General features: G+C 36.1%; 3 protein-coding genes and 4 non-coding genes across 10 annotated transcripts in view; 4 read left to right on the forward strand and 3 right to left on the reverse strand.

The window, feature by feature from the left end:
* The window catches only part of LOC126871183 (tyrosine-protein phosphatase 10D), a 54,135-nt gene extending 52,729 nt beyond the window's left edge, over nt 1-1,406 (forward strand). For all 4 annotated transcript variants that reach the window (XM_050629674.1, XM_050629677.1, XM_050629675.1 and 1 more), the window contains one exon: nt 1,012-1,406. Coding sequence is in view for 2 of the 4 variants with exons in the window: in XM_050629677.1 (XP_050485634.1) it covers nt 1,012-1,043 (32 nt within the window). In the remaining 2 variants the exon portion in view is untranslated. The remainder of the gene's footprint in view (nt 1-1,011) is intronic.
* The window catches only part of LOC126871186 (protein shuttle craft), a 223,773-nt gene that overhangs the window by 86,076 nt on the left and 119,347 nt on the right, over nt 1-18,350 (forward strand). The window lies entirely within an intron of this gene.
* Nucleotides 2,321-11,618, reverse strand: LOC126871296 (uncharacterized). Its single transcript, XM_050629932.1, has 5 exons — nt 11,577-11,618; nt 11,046-11,157; nt 10,238-10,461; nt 9,130-9,676; nt 2,321-8,987 (listed from the first exon to the last, which is right to left on the reverse strand). Exons 1-4 carry the CDS (start codon nt 11,616-11,618, stop codon nt 9,431-9,433), a joined length of 624 nt encoding a protein of 207 aa, XP_050485889.1. The 3' UTR covers nt 2,321-8,987; nt 9,130-9,430.
* On the reverse strand, nt 12,901-12,973 carry Trnaa-agc (transfer RNA alanine (anticodon AGC)). Its single transcript has one exon. It is a non-coding gene; the product is annotated as a tRNA-Ala (tRNA).
* Nucleotides 14,297-14,418, forward strand: LOC126871498 (U5 spliceosomal RNA). The gene has a single exon (XR_007691667.1). It is a non-coding gene; the product is annotated as a U5 spliceosomal RNA (small nuclear RNA).
* Trnap-agg (transfer RNA proline (anticodon AGG)) lies at nt 14,761-14,832 on the reverse strand. The gene has a single exon. It is a non-coding gene; the product is annotated as a tRNA-Pro (tRNA).
* Nucleotides 15,774-15,847, forward strand: Trnat-agu (transfer RNA threonine (anticodon AGU)). The gene has a single exon. It is a non-coding gene; the product is annotated as a tRNA-Thr (tRNA).

An 18,350-nucleotide genomic window follows, 5' to 3' on the forward strand; every position in this document is an offset into this window, starting at 1 on the left:
TTCGACCTGTTTTCTATTTCTCTGTTGTACAGCGTGTTGCATGCGACGACTAGTATTACCCATGCACGTGGCATGAAAGCTAATCGATAGAAAGTGGCACGTACGTTTGGAAGGTACAGACAACAACCACGTTGATCGATATACGATCCATTTCAAGAGTAAACGTCATAGACTAGTTCCGCTATCCTTTTGATTTCTAATAATCGCGAGTTTAAGTAGCAAACGACAAAATCGTTTTGTTTTATTCTTTCACAGTTTCGCCAAATTTACGAAAGATAATCTAATTTTCTTTTTTCCCACGTATAAATTTAAATTTATAAATATAGATTTATGACGTTTCGTTGACAGATAATTTATAATGTCAAAGGGCTGATTTCAAGTCCGAAGAAAAAAAATCTATTCGTAAACAACTTATTGTTTGTAAAGGAACGGATCTTTTACTTTTTCGTACGCGTTACATCTTTCTTATATAGTGTTTGATGCATGACATTCTCGGTGATCCGTGTAAAAAGAAAAATAGCGAATAGAATCGCTGAAACGTCTACGAGTTAAATATTTTTTTTTGGACGCAAAACTTTTACGGAGAAGAAACTGTAAAATTATCTCTCGACCTAGCAACAAGCAGAATTTTTTCCATCAACGACCGAAACGTTCAACGGTGAAAAATAAGGGATAAAAGCTTGTTGTTTTCTAATTCCCAATAATTAGTATGTATAATTGTCATTTAACGATATTACGGACAATCGCTATAATAAATTATACGTGACTAATAAATAGCTAATGAAAAGTAGCTCATTTATATAACAAATTTAATTTGCCGCATTCGATTAAACAGCTTTACGATTGGTTTCTATGATCGCAAATAGCATGATCTTTTATTCGATTTAAGCATTTAAGCATTTAAGCATTTAAGCATTTAAGCATTTAAGCGTTTAAGCGTTTAAGCGTTTAAGTTCGGAATTAAGTAAAATTAATCAAACGTTTCATTCTCGTTCTCGTGTATTTTTACAGACGACGAAGGAATAGCAGAATCAGGAATGTGATGTTCGGATACCTCGTCTCATGCAGGAACACGAGGATATTTTAGAGGTATTTTGAAGAGGTGCAGCGCACCGTACGAAGAATAGTATTACGTGTTATCTAAAGCGTGAAAATGGTAATGAAAGCGAGAGTGTAAAAGCGAAGAATAATCGTCGACCGGATGGTTTTCGTTCGGTTCGTTTCGATCGATAGTCGATAGTCGATAGTCGATAGTTATGAAAGTTAATTCGGTAATATGATAGCACGAAGCCATACGATGCTTGTAAACGTGCTGTAAAGGAGAAAACTGATTAATCAGCGCTGGACGTTAAAAGAAGGATGACGCGTGTTTCCTTCTTTGGCGACGACTCGCGACTTTGCTTGGTCGAAGATGTTTCGCGCGAATGTCAAATCCGTTTATATCGCATAAACGGATAATCGCACGTTTACGTTGAACTTTCACGATGAGAACGTTGGTCGACCGAACGAAAGTATCAACGATTCGATGTCATTGATGTTTCGCGAACGTCCGTCGAAACATCAAAGCGACAGACGTGTCTCGATCGATCGATGCGAAGGAAAACGTTATTCCTATTTTTCGCGTGGTAGACGACGATGTAGTTTACCTTTGTCCTCGACATCATACTCGACACGTTCGTTTCGCGAGCCATGTAAAAAGAGGAATTTCGTTTCTCGAGCAAGACGATGGAACACGTCGAAAGTAACTAGCCGAGGAATCGAGTTACGATGACCGAGGTGGAAAATGGACAAGGACGCTGAAAGGGCCACTTTAACGAACGACGATGGAATTCTCTGAAACGTTTCAGACGCGGATAATTCGTAACGCGCATAGAAAATTCGATCGGAGGCAGCTGTACGCGTATAGCTTTAAAAATGGATCGTTTTATCGAAACATACTAAATCGAAGGTAGACTAAAAGAGAATAGAAAACGCAACAACGATGGTGTTATTTTTCAAGGATTGTTTAAAGACGGTACGTTTCGGCAACAAGTATTCGCAACGAGAGAACGTACGACGAGGTAGCATCGTAATGAATTCCTACGGATCGCAACGTACGTTCGATCGTTCACCTGTCTCACCGTGTAAATATAAATCGATGTTTTATTTTCCACTTAATTAGACGATTTTGACGTATTCGATCTCGATGTCTCGCCGAGAGAACGTTTCTGCCTCGATTTTCACGTCGACGCGATCGATGTTCGCGTTTAGGTACCTATCGTGATGTAGATAAGTCCAGGTTGCATATCTTAAGGATTGTAAGATGCGTATCCCGCAATGGGTTGCCACCGTTTCGATCGAGACGTTCGGTTTGCAACAAATCCACTTTCGTACAAAAAATGACAAATGCTGGAAAACCCTGATTCTGATCCTACGTTCTTTTCGTTCCGCTTATTATTATATTTTATTTTTCTTTTATTCCGCGTGTAATTACTAAATAAATTAGTAGACGCATCTTTCTCTATGTAATTATCGCTTTTATAGAAATACGTAGATCCATTAGATACGTAGATCATTTACGAGTCGTAAGATCTAATCGAGAAATCAATTTTTCCAAAATATTTTTACGAATTTTCAATCTTATTTTCAAACGAACGTTTATTTGACATTTAAATATTCTCTTATTTTGTTTTTGTTTTTTTTCGTTTTCGTCTGTTTCCACTTATATAAATTATTCTCCGTTGATCAATAAACTTTTACTATTATTTATCTACACGCGTTTTAAGACGATCCGTGAAATTATGATAAATACATGGCATCTATTATCAAATCCTTCGCTTGTTTCTCTAACACTAAAATTCTAAAATTACGTTGTAAATTTAAATACGACTTGTTGGGAACCCGACGAGAATTGGCTCTGCGAACAACAATTGCCGATTCAAATCGCGAGTGGCAACTATCCGTCCAAGGGCCGTAGTAGAGACGCAAATTAAATGTAAAACATTACCTAGAATGAAAAAAAAGGGAAGGTCAGAAACGTGAGAGAGAAGAACGATTTCCTTTTTTTTCCATGATAGGAAAAAGACACGCCAGTGGGAACAAGAAACTCGCATCTTCGTAGAAATCATATCGCTTTTCACAAGAATCATTCGACGATCCGTATAATATACATATTTACTTATTAACAGTCGATTCGAAACGACGATCGCGATATCGTTCAGAAGTTAATTATAGCGTAGATCGTTCGTTCTTTGACATCGTCGTCAACGTCTCGTGCCGTTTATTATTAATGTGAGACTAATTTGTTGAAAGAAAAGAAGAAGGAAAAGAAGGTAAACCAAACGACCATCGAACTGTGAACAAATCTCTTCCATGCGAGAGTTTCAAGAACAAAACTTTATACAATTTAGACGATTAATAGGGCTACGATTTAGAGAATATCAACAGCCAAATGTCCGAGGAAAAGAGTGAAATCTATGACTCGTTGTTAATTTCACTTACCATCGAACTGAATGAAAATGAGTACGCATTAGTCGTAGTAACAAGTACATTTACTTACTTATTTGTAAAAGGATCGCCAAGTATTATTAGTTTTATACGATCATTCGTCTGATCAAAGACTAACCTATTTATCCTGTTTCTTTATACATATACGTATATCTTTCGTTACACGTCGATTCATATACACGTATTTCGTATGCTTTTTTAATGATTCTTATAATACTTTTCGATATTAGCGATAGAAAATCCTTAGTTACCAGTAACGATCGAGTAAGTAGCAAACGTTGAACGACGACGCGTTTAAAGATAGAGTACTTAGAGTGGGATTTGCTCGATGCTACAAAGTCGTGTACTTAATTTTCTATTTACAGGCCAGGCAAAAGTAGGCGTGATCGATAAATTTTTAGATGTTTAAGAGCAACAGGCAAGTCGATTACCTGCTTTCCCCGTAATTATTTGCCCGTAATGATTTGCCCGTAATGATTTGCCCGTAATGATTTGCCCGTAATGATTTACCCGTAATGACTTGCCCGTAATGACTTGCCCGTAATGGTTTCCCCGTGATGGTTTCCCCGTAACGGAGAAAGAAAAGAACCGACAAAGGGATTGAAATTCACTGCCCATATGTATTTTTGGAGAAACATTTTTATATCGCTTAAGCACGTATGTAGAACGATTCGTAAAACACGCGATCGTACTTGTATTGTAGAGAGAAAAATGTCCGATCGAGTCGACGTTCTTTTATCGATCGGTTGGTGTGCCCTCGATGTTTCACATCTTTCGCGTGCACGCATTTTTCTATCTTTAAATTTCGCCTAAATGCCTGTAGCTTAAATACTATCGAGATTCTTTATCGCGTAAACGGAATACAAATACAAATTGTAGAGAAGTACGTTAAAGTCGTATAATTTAATTCAGCTTGCACGATAACTTATCGACTGATAATATCGATAAACCGTTCTAAACAACAACGAGTTAACGATTACCATCCGATCCGCTTTATTAGCAAGTATTGGCAAATTTAACGATTCAAGTGTTACAGATTATAGATTCGTTTTCTACGATTTTCCAATTTACGTCACGTAGAATAAAAATGTAATAGCGTAAAATTTCATTTCTCTTTTTACCAAATTTGTAACTGCAATGAAAAATTACTGAATTGTAAGTCGTGTACTATACAACGATGTCGGTTGACCGTTAATTAAGAAAATTGCCAATTGATTGCCAAATGCGTTAGAGTATTACAAAGTGATAAGACTAACTTGTACATATATAGTCGAATCTTATTCCGAGCTCGTCTCCTTTGTAACAAACGTTTCATCGCTTCGAATATCCTAAGATGTCGTGAATATAATTATACTCGCTTATATTTAGCAAACGAAAAAACAGATTCACACGCATAGGCTAACAGATCGATAAAGAAGAGATCGATCGGACAACTGCAGTTTCCAACTCATCGAACTTACTTCTTTGCTATACGTATCGTATATGTATAACACTGTGCTGTACATTTGCGCGCATATATTATCAACCGTATCATCGATGTTTCTCGCGTAGGTGAATAATCGTCGAGTATCGGTATTAGATCGGTTTTTCAGTTTCAACGTTTTGATCAACGGATCTTATTTAATACGATCACGGGAATAGGAAATAATTCTACGATTTATATGTCTTTTACTTTCTTAAATCTAGAAACTAACGCAATTTTGTTGATCGTAAGATGCAGGTTTATAACGCGTTTCGATTGGTTTCCTCGTTGAAAAAGTACGTGGTTACTTTTAACAGATGCTCGTAATGTCATCGATTTACCACGATCGTAGATAATTTTCGGTAAAATTTATCGATCAATGTTTAAACGAACCTTTTCCATTTGTATAAGTATGCTGTCGTTAAATTTCGCTCTCTGTCTGTTTCTCTCTCTCTCTCTCTCTCTCTCTCTCTCTAGGCTTGTTTCTTATGGGAACATCATAATTTTCACATTTCAATAAAATTTTAATGTGATAACATTATCGATGTACAGAGCAGTCTTCGTGTAAATATGGTAAGATAAAAATCGAAGCAAAGGATATTATTTTGTTTCTTCTTAGGATATCGGAGAACCTGTAACGTAATAATTATTTCTATGTATTAAACTAAGTAAAAAATACGTGACGTATATTACGAAATTAAAAGTATAACGTAACGAATTGCGAATAGATCAATTTTGCTAATAATATTTTACTGCTTTTACGTTGGGATAAATTTACAAATCTTCGTCGTTGTCGAATCCTATATCGTTGATACGACTTCAGTTAGGTCGCATTTAACCTGATAACGAAGGAAAGCAGATCGTAATCTTTGCACATATTCGCGTAAAATTTTCCATTACGTGTGCTAAAAATTAATTAGGCGATTATTTGAAAAATAAATTTGATTAACTTGTACAGTAATTATTATACGCAATCTTTTATTAAAGATTATATTGGCTCTATGTATGTATGTATGTATGTATGTATGTATGTACATATATATTTGCACTCCGATTCAAAGGAGATGTCGTATCGCTTGTGGAAAAGATCACACGCTTCGTTACTGTAAACAATTTCAAGCTAAATGTCGGTGTATCGCTTTCATTGGATCAGCTTCGGAAAAGTCGTGAATCGGTTTCATCCGTTCAGGTTGTCAGTATATTTGCAACGTAATGCACGAGCAATTGAAAAATTCGGTCATTGTCCGTGCAAGTGTGTAGATACCACCGTCGCGATGTAATATAAGAACGATCTATGTATATGTGGTAAGCTCTCGATCACTTTGTACTAAAGCGTTTAACGCTTCGTTATTATATTGCGTTATATCGTATTATTTTTGTACGAGAGAAATAAGGAAAAATCGTTGGATAAATTTTGTCTGTTCAACTGGACAAGCATCGTATTTGAGATGTTCTCTTATCGCTGTTTTACCGTTTGAAAAATATCAAAATGTGAATACCGCGCTTGCGCGAATTCTACGTGAAAATATGCAACTTAATTTTCACTTATCGTAATTGATATTTTCACTTAAACAGATTTACTTGTAAAAGGACGAAATTTATCGAACGATTCGACGAAAATAAATAAGAATTTCATTGGAAAAAAATTCACAGACCTGTCAAATATTTCTCTATATACCGAGACTAATCAGAGGATCGACGCTACGAGATGTAAGTTTTTCGAAGCATCTCGTAGCGATATTTCCAAGACATATCACGACAGGTAAGAAACGGAGAGCGGTACCGGCCATCAATCGTATTGAAATTATCTTCGTTTTTACGGTGCTCGATTCCAATGTTTCCAATCTCCGTCGGAAGAAAACATTTTTCTCGATATATTAATACGTTCGTCGTTCGTGCACAATTGGTCAAGGGACGCCAGCCAATCGTTAAGAAGATCGAGCACAGGGATATCTGGTGTGAAAATTGCGTTGTCATTAATACAATGAATGTGTTATTCTGTGATAAATCGTAACTGTCGGCCGAGTATGCAAGTATCTATGGACGTGAGTTGGAAAGATGTTTTGGTTTACACGGATGATTAATTATAAATAATGTTCGATCGATCGTCGATTCGTGCCAATTACTTTTTAGTCGATCGATAAATATCCAAGTGTACGGTGTAAGAGAACGACGCGGTTGTATAATAAATATGATAGGATAACGCGCATTATCACTGCTGTACATAGTATGATAATTAAGGATGGAAAGATATATTATATATATATATATATGTACGTTTATATTTTTTAAACAGTGCGCACAAATCACAAATCCGTTAAATACCATGAAACATGCTTAAATAACGGTGACCGCGATTAAGTTGAAGGCGTTAGACGATGTATAGCTAGTCTATTGAAATTATGTTACCATTCAAGACGAAATTGCGAAAGAATCGGTAAAATTTCTCGGACAAACCGATCTTTTCGAACGAAGATTATAAAAGGCGAGCTAGAAACAGATCCCTTATGGTTCCAACTGAATTATTATTAATAACGAATCGATATTGTAAACGAATTAAAGGATTCACACGATGCTCGAATATCGGCTATGATGGTAATAACGTTGTCTTTCTTTCAAATTTATCGTTTCTGTAACGCAGCCGCATGAAAGTAAATTATATTTTATTCTTGAATGGATCATTCGTCGTTAAATCGTTGAAACGAACGATTCGCTTTTGTACAGAAATATTTGCTTCTACACGAATATTTGTACAGAGATATTGGTTAAAAACGTATACTTTGGTAATATGCTGATCCTATTTTGTCGTAATATGTATTTTTATACATATTATAACGTAAATCTATTAAACTCTTTGCCTTATCGCGTTTTAAGTCACGCTCGATCCACGCTACTTACTAATTACCGCCGCATTAACTAATTATTTCCACGAGTTATTCATTGATTGATAATTAACGATAAACGTATTTATTTTCGATAAAACTGTACATTATTACATCGTTGTCGTTATCATTGACACATTGTGTCTCCTTTACTCAGAACGATCCGAACCAAATTACAGTGCTCGTTAAATGCCAGTTGTCGAATTTCCATGAGAAATCGATTAAATCGAAGATCAAGTTTTTGATTTTACGCGCAAAGAAGGTTAAACGCGGATTATAACTGTATATGTGTAACGTTTCGATATTATAGCAGCGAATAGGTGACACTGGCGTAAGTAGCTACTAAGAAATCGTAAGGCAAGGGGTTAAATAAGAAAAGAATGCAGGTTAAATAAAAATTTAACGCTTTCGTCGAAGCAACGTACGAAATACGAAACTTTTGTCGCGTGGGAACGCAAGTATATGTTTAGATATGAAAATTCGCAGATTTTCATCGAGCACGTGCCGCTGTAACGTTTTCCTTTTGAAGCAGCAGTGGCGAGATTTGCGCGCGCAAGCTACGTAGGTCTACGTTTTTTCTTTTGTAAATATAGAATTTTGTACCAGCTGCCAGAACAGCCGATCCTTAGGGACGATTTTACGAATCATCGACTCGTGCGATTTCTTTTAGGATTCGTAAAACAATCTCGTGATAATTTTGTCGTAACGCTACCAGTATCTAGAAAATGGTACAGCGTGCGGAGTACGAAGGGACACCGGTTGTCTCGCAGAAACAAAACGAAACACGAAATATGCGTACGTAATAAATATGGTTCTTCCAATAAACTAAACTTTCTTTCTTTCTTTCTACCTAACTGACACGCTAAAAAATGCTACGCGTTGAAATACGAGTAAAGTAAACTTTGTTTTATCGTTTTCTTTTCTTTTCTTTATTCTACAGCGACGTTTACGCGCGTTGAAACGATTTCCACGATATACAATGCATTCGCAACGTGTCGATTGATTTTCAATAACGCTGTAGCTCGAACACCGAACGAGACGATAATTTTTACTCGTCGATTCTGTGTTACGATTATACAGGTAAACGTATTCGTCTTTTTTTCTTCCTTTTTCTAAATGCACCATACTTGATCGTTTCGTTTCGCGTGCCGTTGTATCTGAAAAATACAAATCAAAGTGAATTTCTTTGCTATACGAGTTAAATACGACGACGCTGCAACGAATCTACAAACGTTCAACGTCCATTATAATTGTAATATACTACTGTAATTGTAATATAATAAACGAAATGTTAATTACTGTCGTTTTTTTATCGCGTATCGATACTTCGAACGGCGGCGACTTAAATCGAATATTCGAAACTGGACAATTTTTGCGGCGATTCGGTGATTCGCGTCTGTGGCAACGAAGTGGACGTCGACGAAGATAAATTAACCGTTCTTGAATTTAACGGCACTTTTGGAGGTAACGAGCTTATTTTTTCGCGTGTCTTTAAGTTTGGCTCCAGCGTGGCATTTCCACTTTGTGGCCGTCCTGAACATCGAAAATCTACATAAATACCACGTAAGTAGGCGTGATTTACGATTTTTTCCAGCTTTTTCTACTTTCCTCTCAACTGATTCAGCATCCTTGAAAAAATGCCCGGTGCGTTTTCTTCTATCTGCTTTTTGTCATCGCTGTCCTCGTTATTAGGATTGCGACGCAATATGCGGCTCAGAGAGCCAGCTCGAGGATGGAACATTTTTTTCGGCGAGCCATCTTTATCCACTAGTTTCAGCATTCTACCTAAAGAGTTGCTCTTCTCTTTTTTCGCTGCGTCCTCGCTTTCCATAGTTTTAGCCGGATTCTGAGAAAAAACCTTTGTAATATCATTTGTCTTTTGTTAGAAAGATATCTACTATCATAGATGTACGATCTAAAATCGCTGTTAACTGTTATATGTTATATGTTAACGGATAAAAAAATACATAACGAACGATATTTGCGATCCGAAGTGTGCTATAAAAAAGAGGATTTAAGAAAGTTGCAGAGAGACGATGGTTTTGATTTTACAATAGTTATTCTTATACGCGTAAAATGCAATATTATTTCTGAAAATCGGATTAATTTCTATTAAATTTCTCTTTTTTATCACGCTCATTTACTTCGTATTTGCTGTACTTGTAGTTTTATAACTCGCTTGGCGACGAGTTTCGTACTAATAACTCGAATCGATTATTCGGCTCGTTAAAAAAATCCAGGCCCGTCTTCGATAGGAACTTGGAACGAAAAATTGTCTAGTACGAATTTACGTCAAATTCCCAAACGTGTAACTCCTTTTCTGCCCAATTATTTTTCACTGTTCCCCTCTCGTTGAATTTCTATCTGCTCCTTTCTATCTGATATCGCGTTAGGGCAAATAATATACCTTTTGCAGTGCCGAGTTGCTTACGATATCGCTATCGATATCGAGGCGTGATTTATCCGCTACAGGTGTTTGGGAGCGCTGCTTAAACATTTTTCCCATTCGATTGAGCGTAGCGGTCTTCAATTTTCTGGCATCTTGTCTGACAGTCTCGGTCCTTGACAGTCTTTGCGTTAACTCCGCGGGTCCATCCTTGTTCTTCGAAACACTTTTGTCTTCGTCCGAACCTAAGCAAGCAAATTAAACCGTTCGAGTTGATTTATCTTCGGATTTTCCAACAGATACGTATTTTCTCCTCGACAGAGTGTTTTACAACTGGGCCTTACAACCTGCAGGGTACGCTTAATTTTAAGGTACGTTGACATTTTTTTCTTACTTTACGTTCGAACAAATCGCTTAATAGGTTTTACCACGCCAGATAAACAATATACAATTTAACCACTCGATATTAAACGAGTTGAGATAAACTGGTGTACTACTGGTGATTTCTCTCGTTCCTTTTGTCCGAGTATCGAATTCCTCGCTGTGCTTAGATCGGCTAATTCTTAGCCGAGATCGTTAATTGTTTGGATCAACGGTTAAGATTGATTCAAAGTTAACGCTCAACGTCAAATTTTTCATTTCGATCTCGCTATCACTCACGCGGATGTCAACCGTGTTACTCGACTATCCGCTTACACCTGACTATTTTAAATCCCGCTGTTTTCCCCTTTCACGCGTAATCCTTCTTTTCTTGAAAAACGTTCTTAACGTTTCGTCGTTTCGCGATAAACGATATGGCAGCTTCTTCCGTGTAAATTAGTTTACTTACTCGATGTGGCCCGCAACACGATCGATCGCGAATCCTTAATTACATCCTGTTGCGTGGAAGAACGATTCGTCGAACCGTGAGATTCGTCCAAACCAGTTGCTGCTGCCGTAGCCTGTTAAATTAAGCTTCGTCTTTTTATTTCGTTTCTCGGTTGCGCGGTCACACGATACAAGTTTTTATCATTTTAAACGACGTTCGAAATTTTTTTAACGAATCTTTCAATGATCCAGGTTTTATCGTTATCCTCGTCGTTTTATACCGGTAAATGGAAGCCACCGGCACGATTGGTAGTTAAATTACGACAGATTCAAAAGATAGAATCGTAAAGTAGCATTATAGAAACGAATAGGAATAAATTTAAACTCCGTAGCTCGTGATGTTTAACGCGATGAAAATACAAGATGGCAATATAGTTGATACTACGGGATTCGATATAATGGCATTGAGATTTGTACTGTTTGATAACGAGAGTGGAATTGGAGAAAAAAAGCAAGACGAACGTGCGATTGACGCGCGAGAGAAGCGACTTACCGATTTCTGCGGTTTTACTCCTTTCTGAGCACCGTCGTTCATTTTTCGTTCGTTTCTTTAGCCAACGAACAGAACGCGAATCCGTGAAAGCAATGGAAAAGGATTGAAACGTGGTTGCGTTTGTTTTTTCCTCGCTTGACTTTTTGATCGACGATGCGCGTCGTTCATGCCTCCGCTTCCGTCTCTCCGATGTTGGTTTTCAACCTCGAGATTTTCTTCAAAGCTTAAACATTCGCCAACAATACGTTAACGTTTCCATTCTGTCAGTGCAAATTCACGAAACGTGCACGAAAACGTGGTTCAACGTTGTCGTCTCGCGACATTCTATCGGTAAAAAGTAATTATACCTCGTCAGAATCGATGTACGAGCGTTTTCCTTTTTCATCCCTGACCAGCAATGGCGGAATGACCGTTCATTGTTTCGCGAGCTGAAAACGTAGTAGATGGTATTGAATATATTTCCATTATTAAGGCTTTTTCGCGTCAAGAATATTTATATTGCCCAGATGACAGCAACTTTCATCACAGTATCCACGTTACAGTTTCTTCCGCGTGAACTAGCATTTATTGTTCTATTTCTGTGTACGCGAAATAGAAGATCAGATAGACTTGTATTTAAGAAAGAGAAATTTTTGTGGAAATAATTCGCTGGTAGTCGGAATACTAGTCCTGCTTTTACATCGTTTCCAGAGTAACTAATCTTTCTTGTGTCTCGTCAACGATCAGCTGATGGAACACGTTTTTGCCATTTGTTTCCAAGATATCTCTCTGCACGTGGACTGCCTGGAACGCATTGCTAAAATGTAAAATAGTATCTAATCTATCGTTGTGTTCGATACAACTAAACTATCCTCGCAAGTTCCACGATTCGTTAATTGGACAGCTCGCCTGTGTTGCTCGCTGTGTTTTGTATGTCAAACGACATTAGAACCTCTGAAACTCGTCAAATATATAAATCTTTTGAAATTTATTATACGAGTTACGCTAGGTGTATATTCCTGATCCTGCGGTATCCCATACCACGACGTCCCATTCCTAGATTTCCGCGTAATATTTAAGAAAACCACGATTAGTAGCTGAAGAAACGCAATAACCGAATTCGATTCGCAACAAAAAGCTCTGTCCTGAATTAATCGTTATTGATCCTCTATGACTAACTCATTTGCCAAAGCGAATATACTTGCGTGAAATTGTCTCTTATCGTTCGTCAAAAATGTGAGGTGGAATATTAATGTATAAAATAAGGCGTACAAAAAGATTTGAAAGCTTTGATATATAAAAAATAAAATCAGATATTATTTAACAAATAATATACATTCTGGAATGGAGGCGCCGGGTATCGATCCCGGTACCTCTCGCATGCTAAGCGAGCGCTCTACCATCTGAGCTACGCCCCCTATACGAATACAATTTTTACTTTATAATTTTCTACTCGTTATTTTCTTTTATACAAGTTATAAAGCCCAAAGTCGCATAACCGTAATTTATCAAAGGTGTCGATATATCTACGCCGATATTCAGTGTACACGGCAAGATACGAGGTCAAGCCAACCACAAGAAGACGCTTTCATCTTACATCGCTACGTTCGTTTGTAGCTGCAACGCAAGCTACGCTACCGACAATGTTAGTAACGCCACTCATCGTGACAAAAACGCGTAGCATCGAAAACGGTTCGCTACTGTTTCGTGGACAGGTTCACGTTATTTTACAACGACCGCTGCATGTATCAGCAGTTCTATGCCTAATACGCGTCACAATGTAGGTATAATGTGGACAGTGGGTCTTAGATTGTATCGTTCCTATATTTACGATCATGCGAGCATTAGCAATGCCATGTTTGATCTGATAGAACGGTGATTTACTCTGCAGGATCGTCGTCATTCCGATCGTATTGTAGAATTTGTGTGTGCCGAAGAGTATACAAATCTTAACAATAACTATAAAAGCGATGTATACAGGCATTTGAACAACTATGAGAATTCATTGACATTGGTCGATGTTTCCGTGATTCGACGAGCAACAATTTGTTTACGGCGGGATGAACGACAATTTCAGTAATTTCTTCGTTGATATAAATTTTAATCCCGCTAAAATATTAACAAGTCCCGTCGCAATATTGTCAAAATAATAACGTACATACAGTACAATCGGTTGTCACCAATTTTCAGACGTAATTTTCTCGAAAACGAAGCCGCAAACAAATAATCGTTATCCTATATCTTTGATTTATCTTTTCATAAGTAATTCACCGTTGTCATTCTATACTGTCTGTTCCGAAACACACTCTATAGTGGAACAAATGAATTGTTCATAGATGTAATTTTGTTATCATTAAATTATTGTTTTATTATCATGTATTTATTAAATTACTTTTATTAAATTTTGCAATCACATTGAGGTAAAACAACTTTTCTATGTTATCCCCTATATAAATATTAAACAATCGAAATTATTTTATTTCAAACAATTTTCCCATGAACGAATCTGTTTATATAAGTACAAAAAATAGAACATAAATATTTTGAAGCAATACGCTGTCATGAAAATGTCTAATAAATAAACGTATGTAGTATAGTAAATAAATAAATACTTGATAAAGTCTTTAATGTTTTGACGAATTATTATGGCGTAAATGCATCAAATTCTCACCAGAGGGACACGTTTCTCACTTGCGAAAGGGCACTGGCGTAAGATAAATTTCAACGTAACGACGGTGTCTATACCTTCGTTCCCCTTCAAGTATCGTATAAATCTTTCGCCTTTTACTAAAGATTTCCGTGGAGGGGAACACTCATTGAGTTTATAACTTAATTTTTGTTATGCCCAACATTTGTTGGGTAATTAATAATTCAAAGCGTAATTAATCAGGTGATTTTTAGTGCCAGAAGGGGATATGCATATGAGTTTTTGCACAAATAAACAATTTAGTGTAGAAATGCATTGCAATATGAAAGTCGTGAATATACGCGTTTAGGTATGTGATTCTAAACTTTGGCTGTAAAAAATAACAGCTTTGTGTAACGCTACAACGAAACCATTAAATAGGAAATACGTAATTGTTATTTTAATCGTGACATTGTTTGTGAAGAGAGAGTTTTCAAGTAAAAGCTAGCAAATCACATAGGGAGGATAATAAATAAAATTTGTAACGATAATTATGAAACAAGAGAAAAAAAAAAAAACGGGCTCGTCCGGGATTTGAACCCGGGACCTCTCGCACCCTAAGCGAGAATCATACCCCTAGACCAACGAGCCGCTATGTACTTGGGTCAATTGATTAAATTTTATGAGAGTGAATAGTTATATTGTAATATTATTAATGATAATGAAATAAATGTACAATTAATTGTAAATTCGGTTCGACTTCGGGGTTGACTTTGTGTCGTCGAACATAACGTTATTGCCTTTTTTGTTTGTCATCTAATAGTTTTAGGTTGTAATAGTTTTAATAGTTTTAATAGTTTTAATATATATATATAATTTTCCTTAGAAGAACAAAATTGATCCTCATATGTCGCCCAGGCATCTTCCTAAAAAAATTGCATCCCTTAATCGCGTTAAATTACGTCCCCCTCGAAACCATCCAATTTTTATTTGAAACATTTAGCGGTAAAAACATTACTTGCGTAGTAATCGGAGCAATTACAGTTACGGGCTCGAAAATGCTGCATTCGTGTTCGTATCGTTGAAACATCTGTAATGCGACGAAACCTTTTTATTTCAAACCTTTTGGTGATAAAAATTTTATTGACACGTTTGTGAGATTTTCCTGATTTGAAATGAAACTAAACACGCATATGTGTACGATATTGTAAAATTTTATAGTGAATTTCATATAAATGTATGTAGATATACTGTCGCATCGCCCAATTTTATCTCTGTATTTTGTGAAAGTTTCAGCTCTAAATGTTAAGGATTAGTAGAGCTACAGTGACGTTTTGAAAAAATATTCTCAACGATAAATATCTCGATATGATAATTGATATGGATTAAAAATTTTTCTCCGTACATTCGTATATAAATAACGGTTTTTCCGACGCGCCGCGACACACGAAGGGCCTTGTCCTTAAGCGTAAACCCCATCAGATAGATTTATAAATACTTCTTTTAGACAATTGTGATATACTTAAGTTGATATATTTTTTGAATGTTGCTATTTATAGTGATTGAAATATTAAAAAAGCGTGGAAACAAGCGGCGCCGTGGCTTAGTTGGTTAAAGCGCCTGTCTAGTAAACAGGAGATCGAGGGTTCGAATCCCTCCGGAGCCTAAATCTCAACCTAATCCTCTGGCGTAGCGTAACAAGAAAGGGTTGTTGGTTTATTTTTTTTTTTTTTAACGTAACATTGAAACACTACGTAACATTATTTACGTAATTACATATTTTAGAAATATCGATGAACGTTAAGCAAAATACATCGCAACTAAGAAATTTCTAGACGTATAAAAGTATATATAAAGAAACGAAATTCCAATAACAACCATATTCAAACATCATTGGAAATGAAATAAATTCGAGATAATAATATGTGATAAATTTGTATTTTCATGTGTACACGGACAGTGGACAATCTCCTGGTCTCGACGGTGCTTAAAAGACTAGATTGCGTGCCGAAAGCACGATGTATGGCGTAACCATATTGCAAAAGCAATAACGAAACGTATCGTTTACCGATGGCAGTTTAATTTTGTTCCGTCCTATAATTCCAAAGCTGTTCGTTTGAATTCATACGATTCATACGATTATTGCGTTCGAAATTGAAATAAAATTCCTTCGAAGCAGATTCCTTATAAAACGAAAGAACAGTTTCAGCGTTTTAGCGTCGTTCTTCTTTAACGCGTGGACGTTTGAAAATCATATTTATTTCTTGTAATTCTTATATTCTTCGTGTACCTATATTTATAAATAACGTTATATACGATGAAGGCATATATAGTCACGCCACTATCTATTGTTAGCAGGGGAAATGCAGCCTATCTGTACACTGTGTATAACGTATTACATTTCTTTTCGTCTATACTCGTCGAACTTAATTTCTTCGTACTATACTTAAGTATACTATACTTAAGGTCTACTTACAAGCATTCGCACGACTCGCTTCGTCTCTCACAGTTATATTCAACTTTCGCGTTACTCAATTACATCGATCATTCAACATTGATTGTAATGGTATCTACAATGCGGATGATACAAAAGTATGTGGTACTCTGCGCACAATTGTTCGCATTATGTATCGTCAGATTAAACGTTGCATGTGCTAGGTACGATTTACAAATGTTCAAACGGAACAGAAAAATTAATTACAACTAATTTGCGTTACGATTTCAGATTCGAAGAATCAGTATAATACGTGGTAAAGAATGTTCGATTAATATGGAACCTAAACTTAATTTTTCCCGAGAATAGAGTAGAATGTAATTTTCTATTTGTATCTTGAAAATTTACTTTGACGACATATTAAATCAACGTACGAGATACAATATCGTTATATCGCATCAATTAAGATTATATAAGGCGTAAAACTTTGTTTCGAGCATCATCCTCTCCTTTGGATATAATGTTCGCATTTGCGAATCATGAATTCATCAATATGTAAGTAGATTTTCCTTATTCGGCAGTATCCAACATACGTATGTTTTTCGATTACTTTCGTAATTCAACCGTACTGTTTAAGCATTATACACAGGCAAATAAAAAATTAGATTTTCACACCGAAAATATTGGTTTTAGTATCTATATCGATCGAACATATTTTATTCCTTTTAGTTTGCATTACGAACGTTTACAGTTCCGTAGATTGCTTAAACGTCTTGAATATTCAGTGAATCGTTGTTAGTTCTACTAATGCACGTTTATGTGATATAAAATAGACATTTTTTGGTCGTCGCGACAGATCGGTTCAATGTATTTTGCAATTGGTACGAGGAATAAATTGTGGAATCGGTTTCGACATTTTTGAACGTATAGCCAATTATTTGCTAGATACGTATGGCGTCAAGTAACTTTTTACATAATTTACATTATTATGCTGTGAAAGCAAACTATTTGAAAGGTGGAACTGCACGAATGCCTACTAGTTAAAACGTAACGAAAGACAGATGATAATTGACTTTTCTAACAACGGTTCCTTATAATTGAACAAGAAAGAACACGGACATTTGATATGTTCTGGTGGACATTCTTCGTTAAAATCTGCTACTCGAACGTTAAATGCTATACAATTGGACAACGAATCGTGTCTAAGTGCTTAATATCATGATTTTCCACAGATATTTATCCGTCGGACGTGTTGAATATTTACACACAAGAGATACAAATATTCGTTAACAGAATTTCACATTAGAAATTAATTACGAATAAAAGTGGCGTGATAAATTAGAGTTTAATGAAATGTTTTATCTAACGTTCTGTAATAATTCTTACTCTCACAATTGGTTAACGTCATGTAATTAGTTTAGTCGTCTAGCGCGTTTCACACCGTATTTGCTGTTTGCAAAATTTACTCGTTTATTTGATCGTCGAAAATTCTTGTATTCTGATTTAAAATTACATTTGAAAATTAACTTAAAGCAAATAAACGAGAAGACTAAACTAAAAACGCGTTGATTATTTTGATAGGAAATTTTAACGCATAACACAGAATTGTCAAGCGATAATTATATCAAGCGCGCAACCGATAAACATATTTATCGATAACTTCGTAAGGATGAAAATAATGTATTCTTGGAGAATTATCGAATAAACGGTGATAGTTTTAAGGAAACGTTCGCGT

Source organism: Bombus huntii, chromosome 11 (assembly GCF_024542735.1).
Source record: "Bombus huntii isolate Logan2020A chromosome 11, iyBomHunt1.1, whole genome shotgun sequence".
Classification (NCBI taxonomy): domain Eukaryota; kingdom Metazoa; phylum Arthropoda; class Insecta; order Hymenoptera; family Apidae; genus Bombus; species Bombus huntii.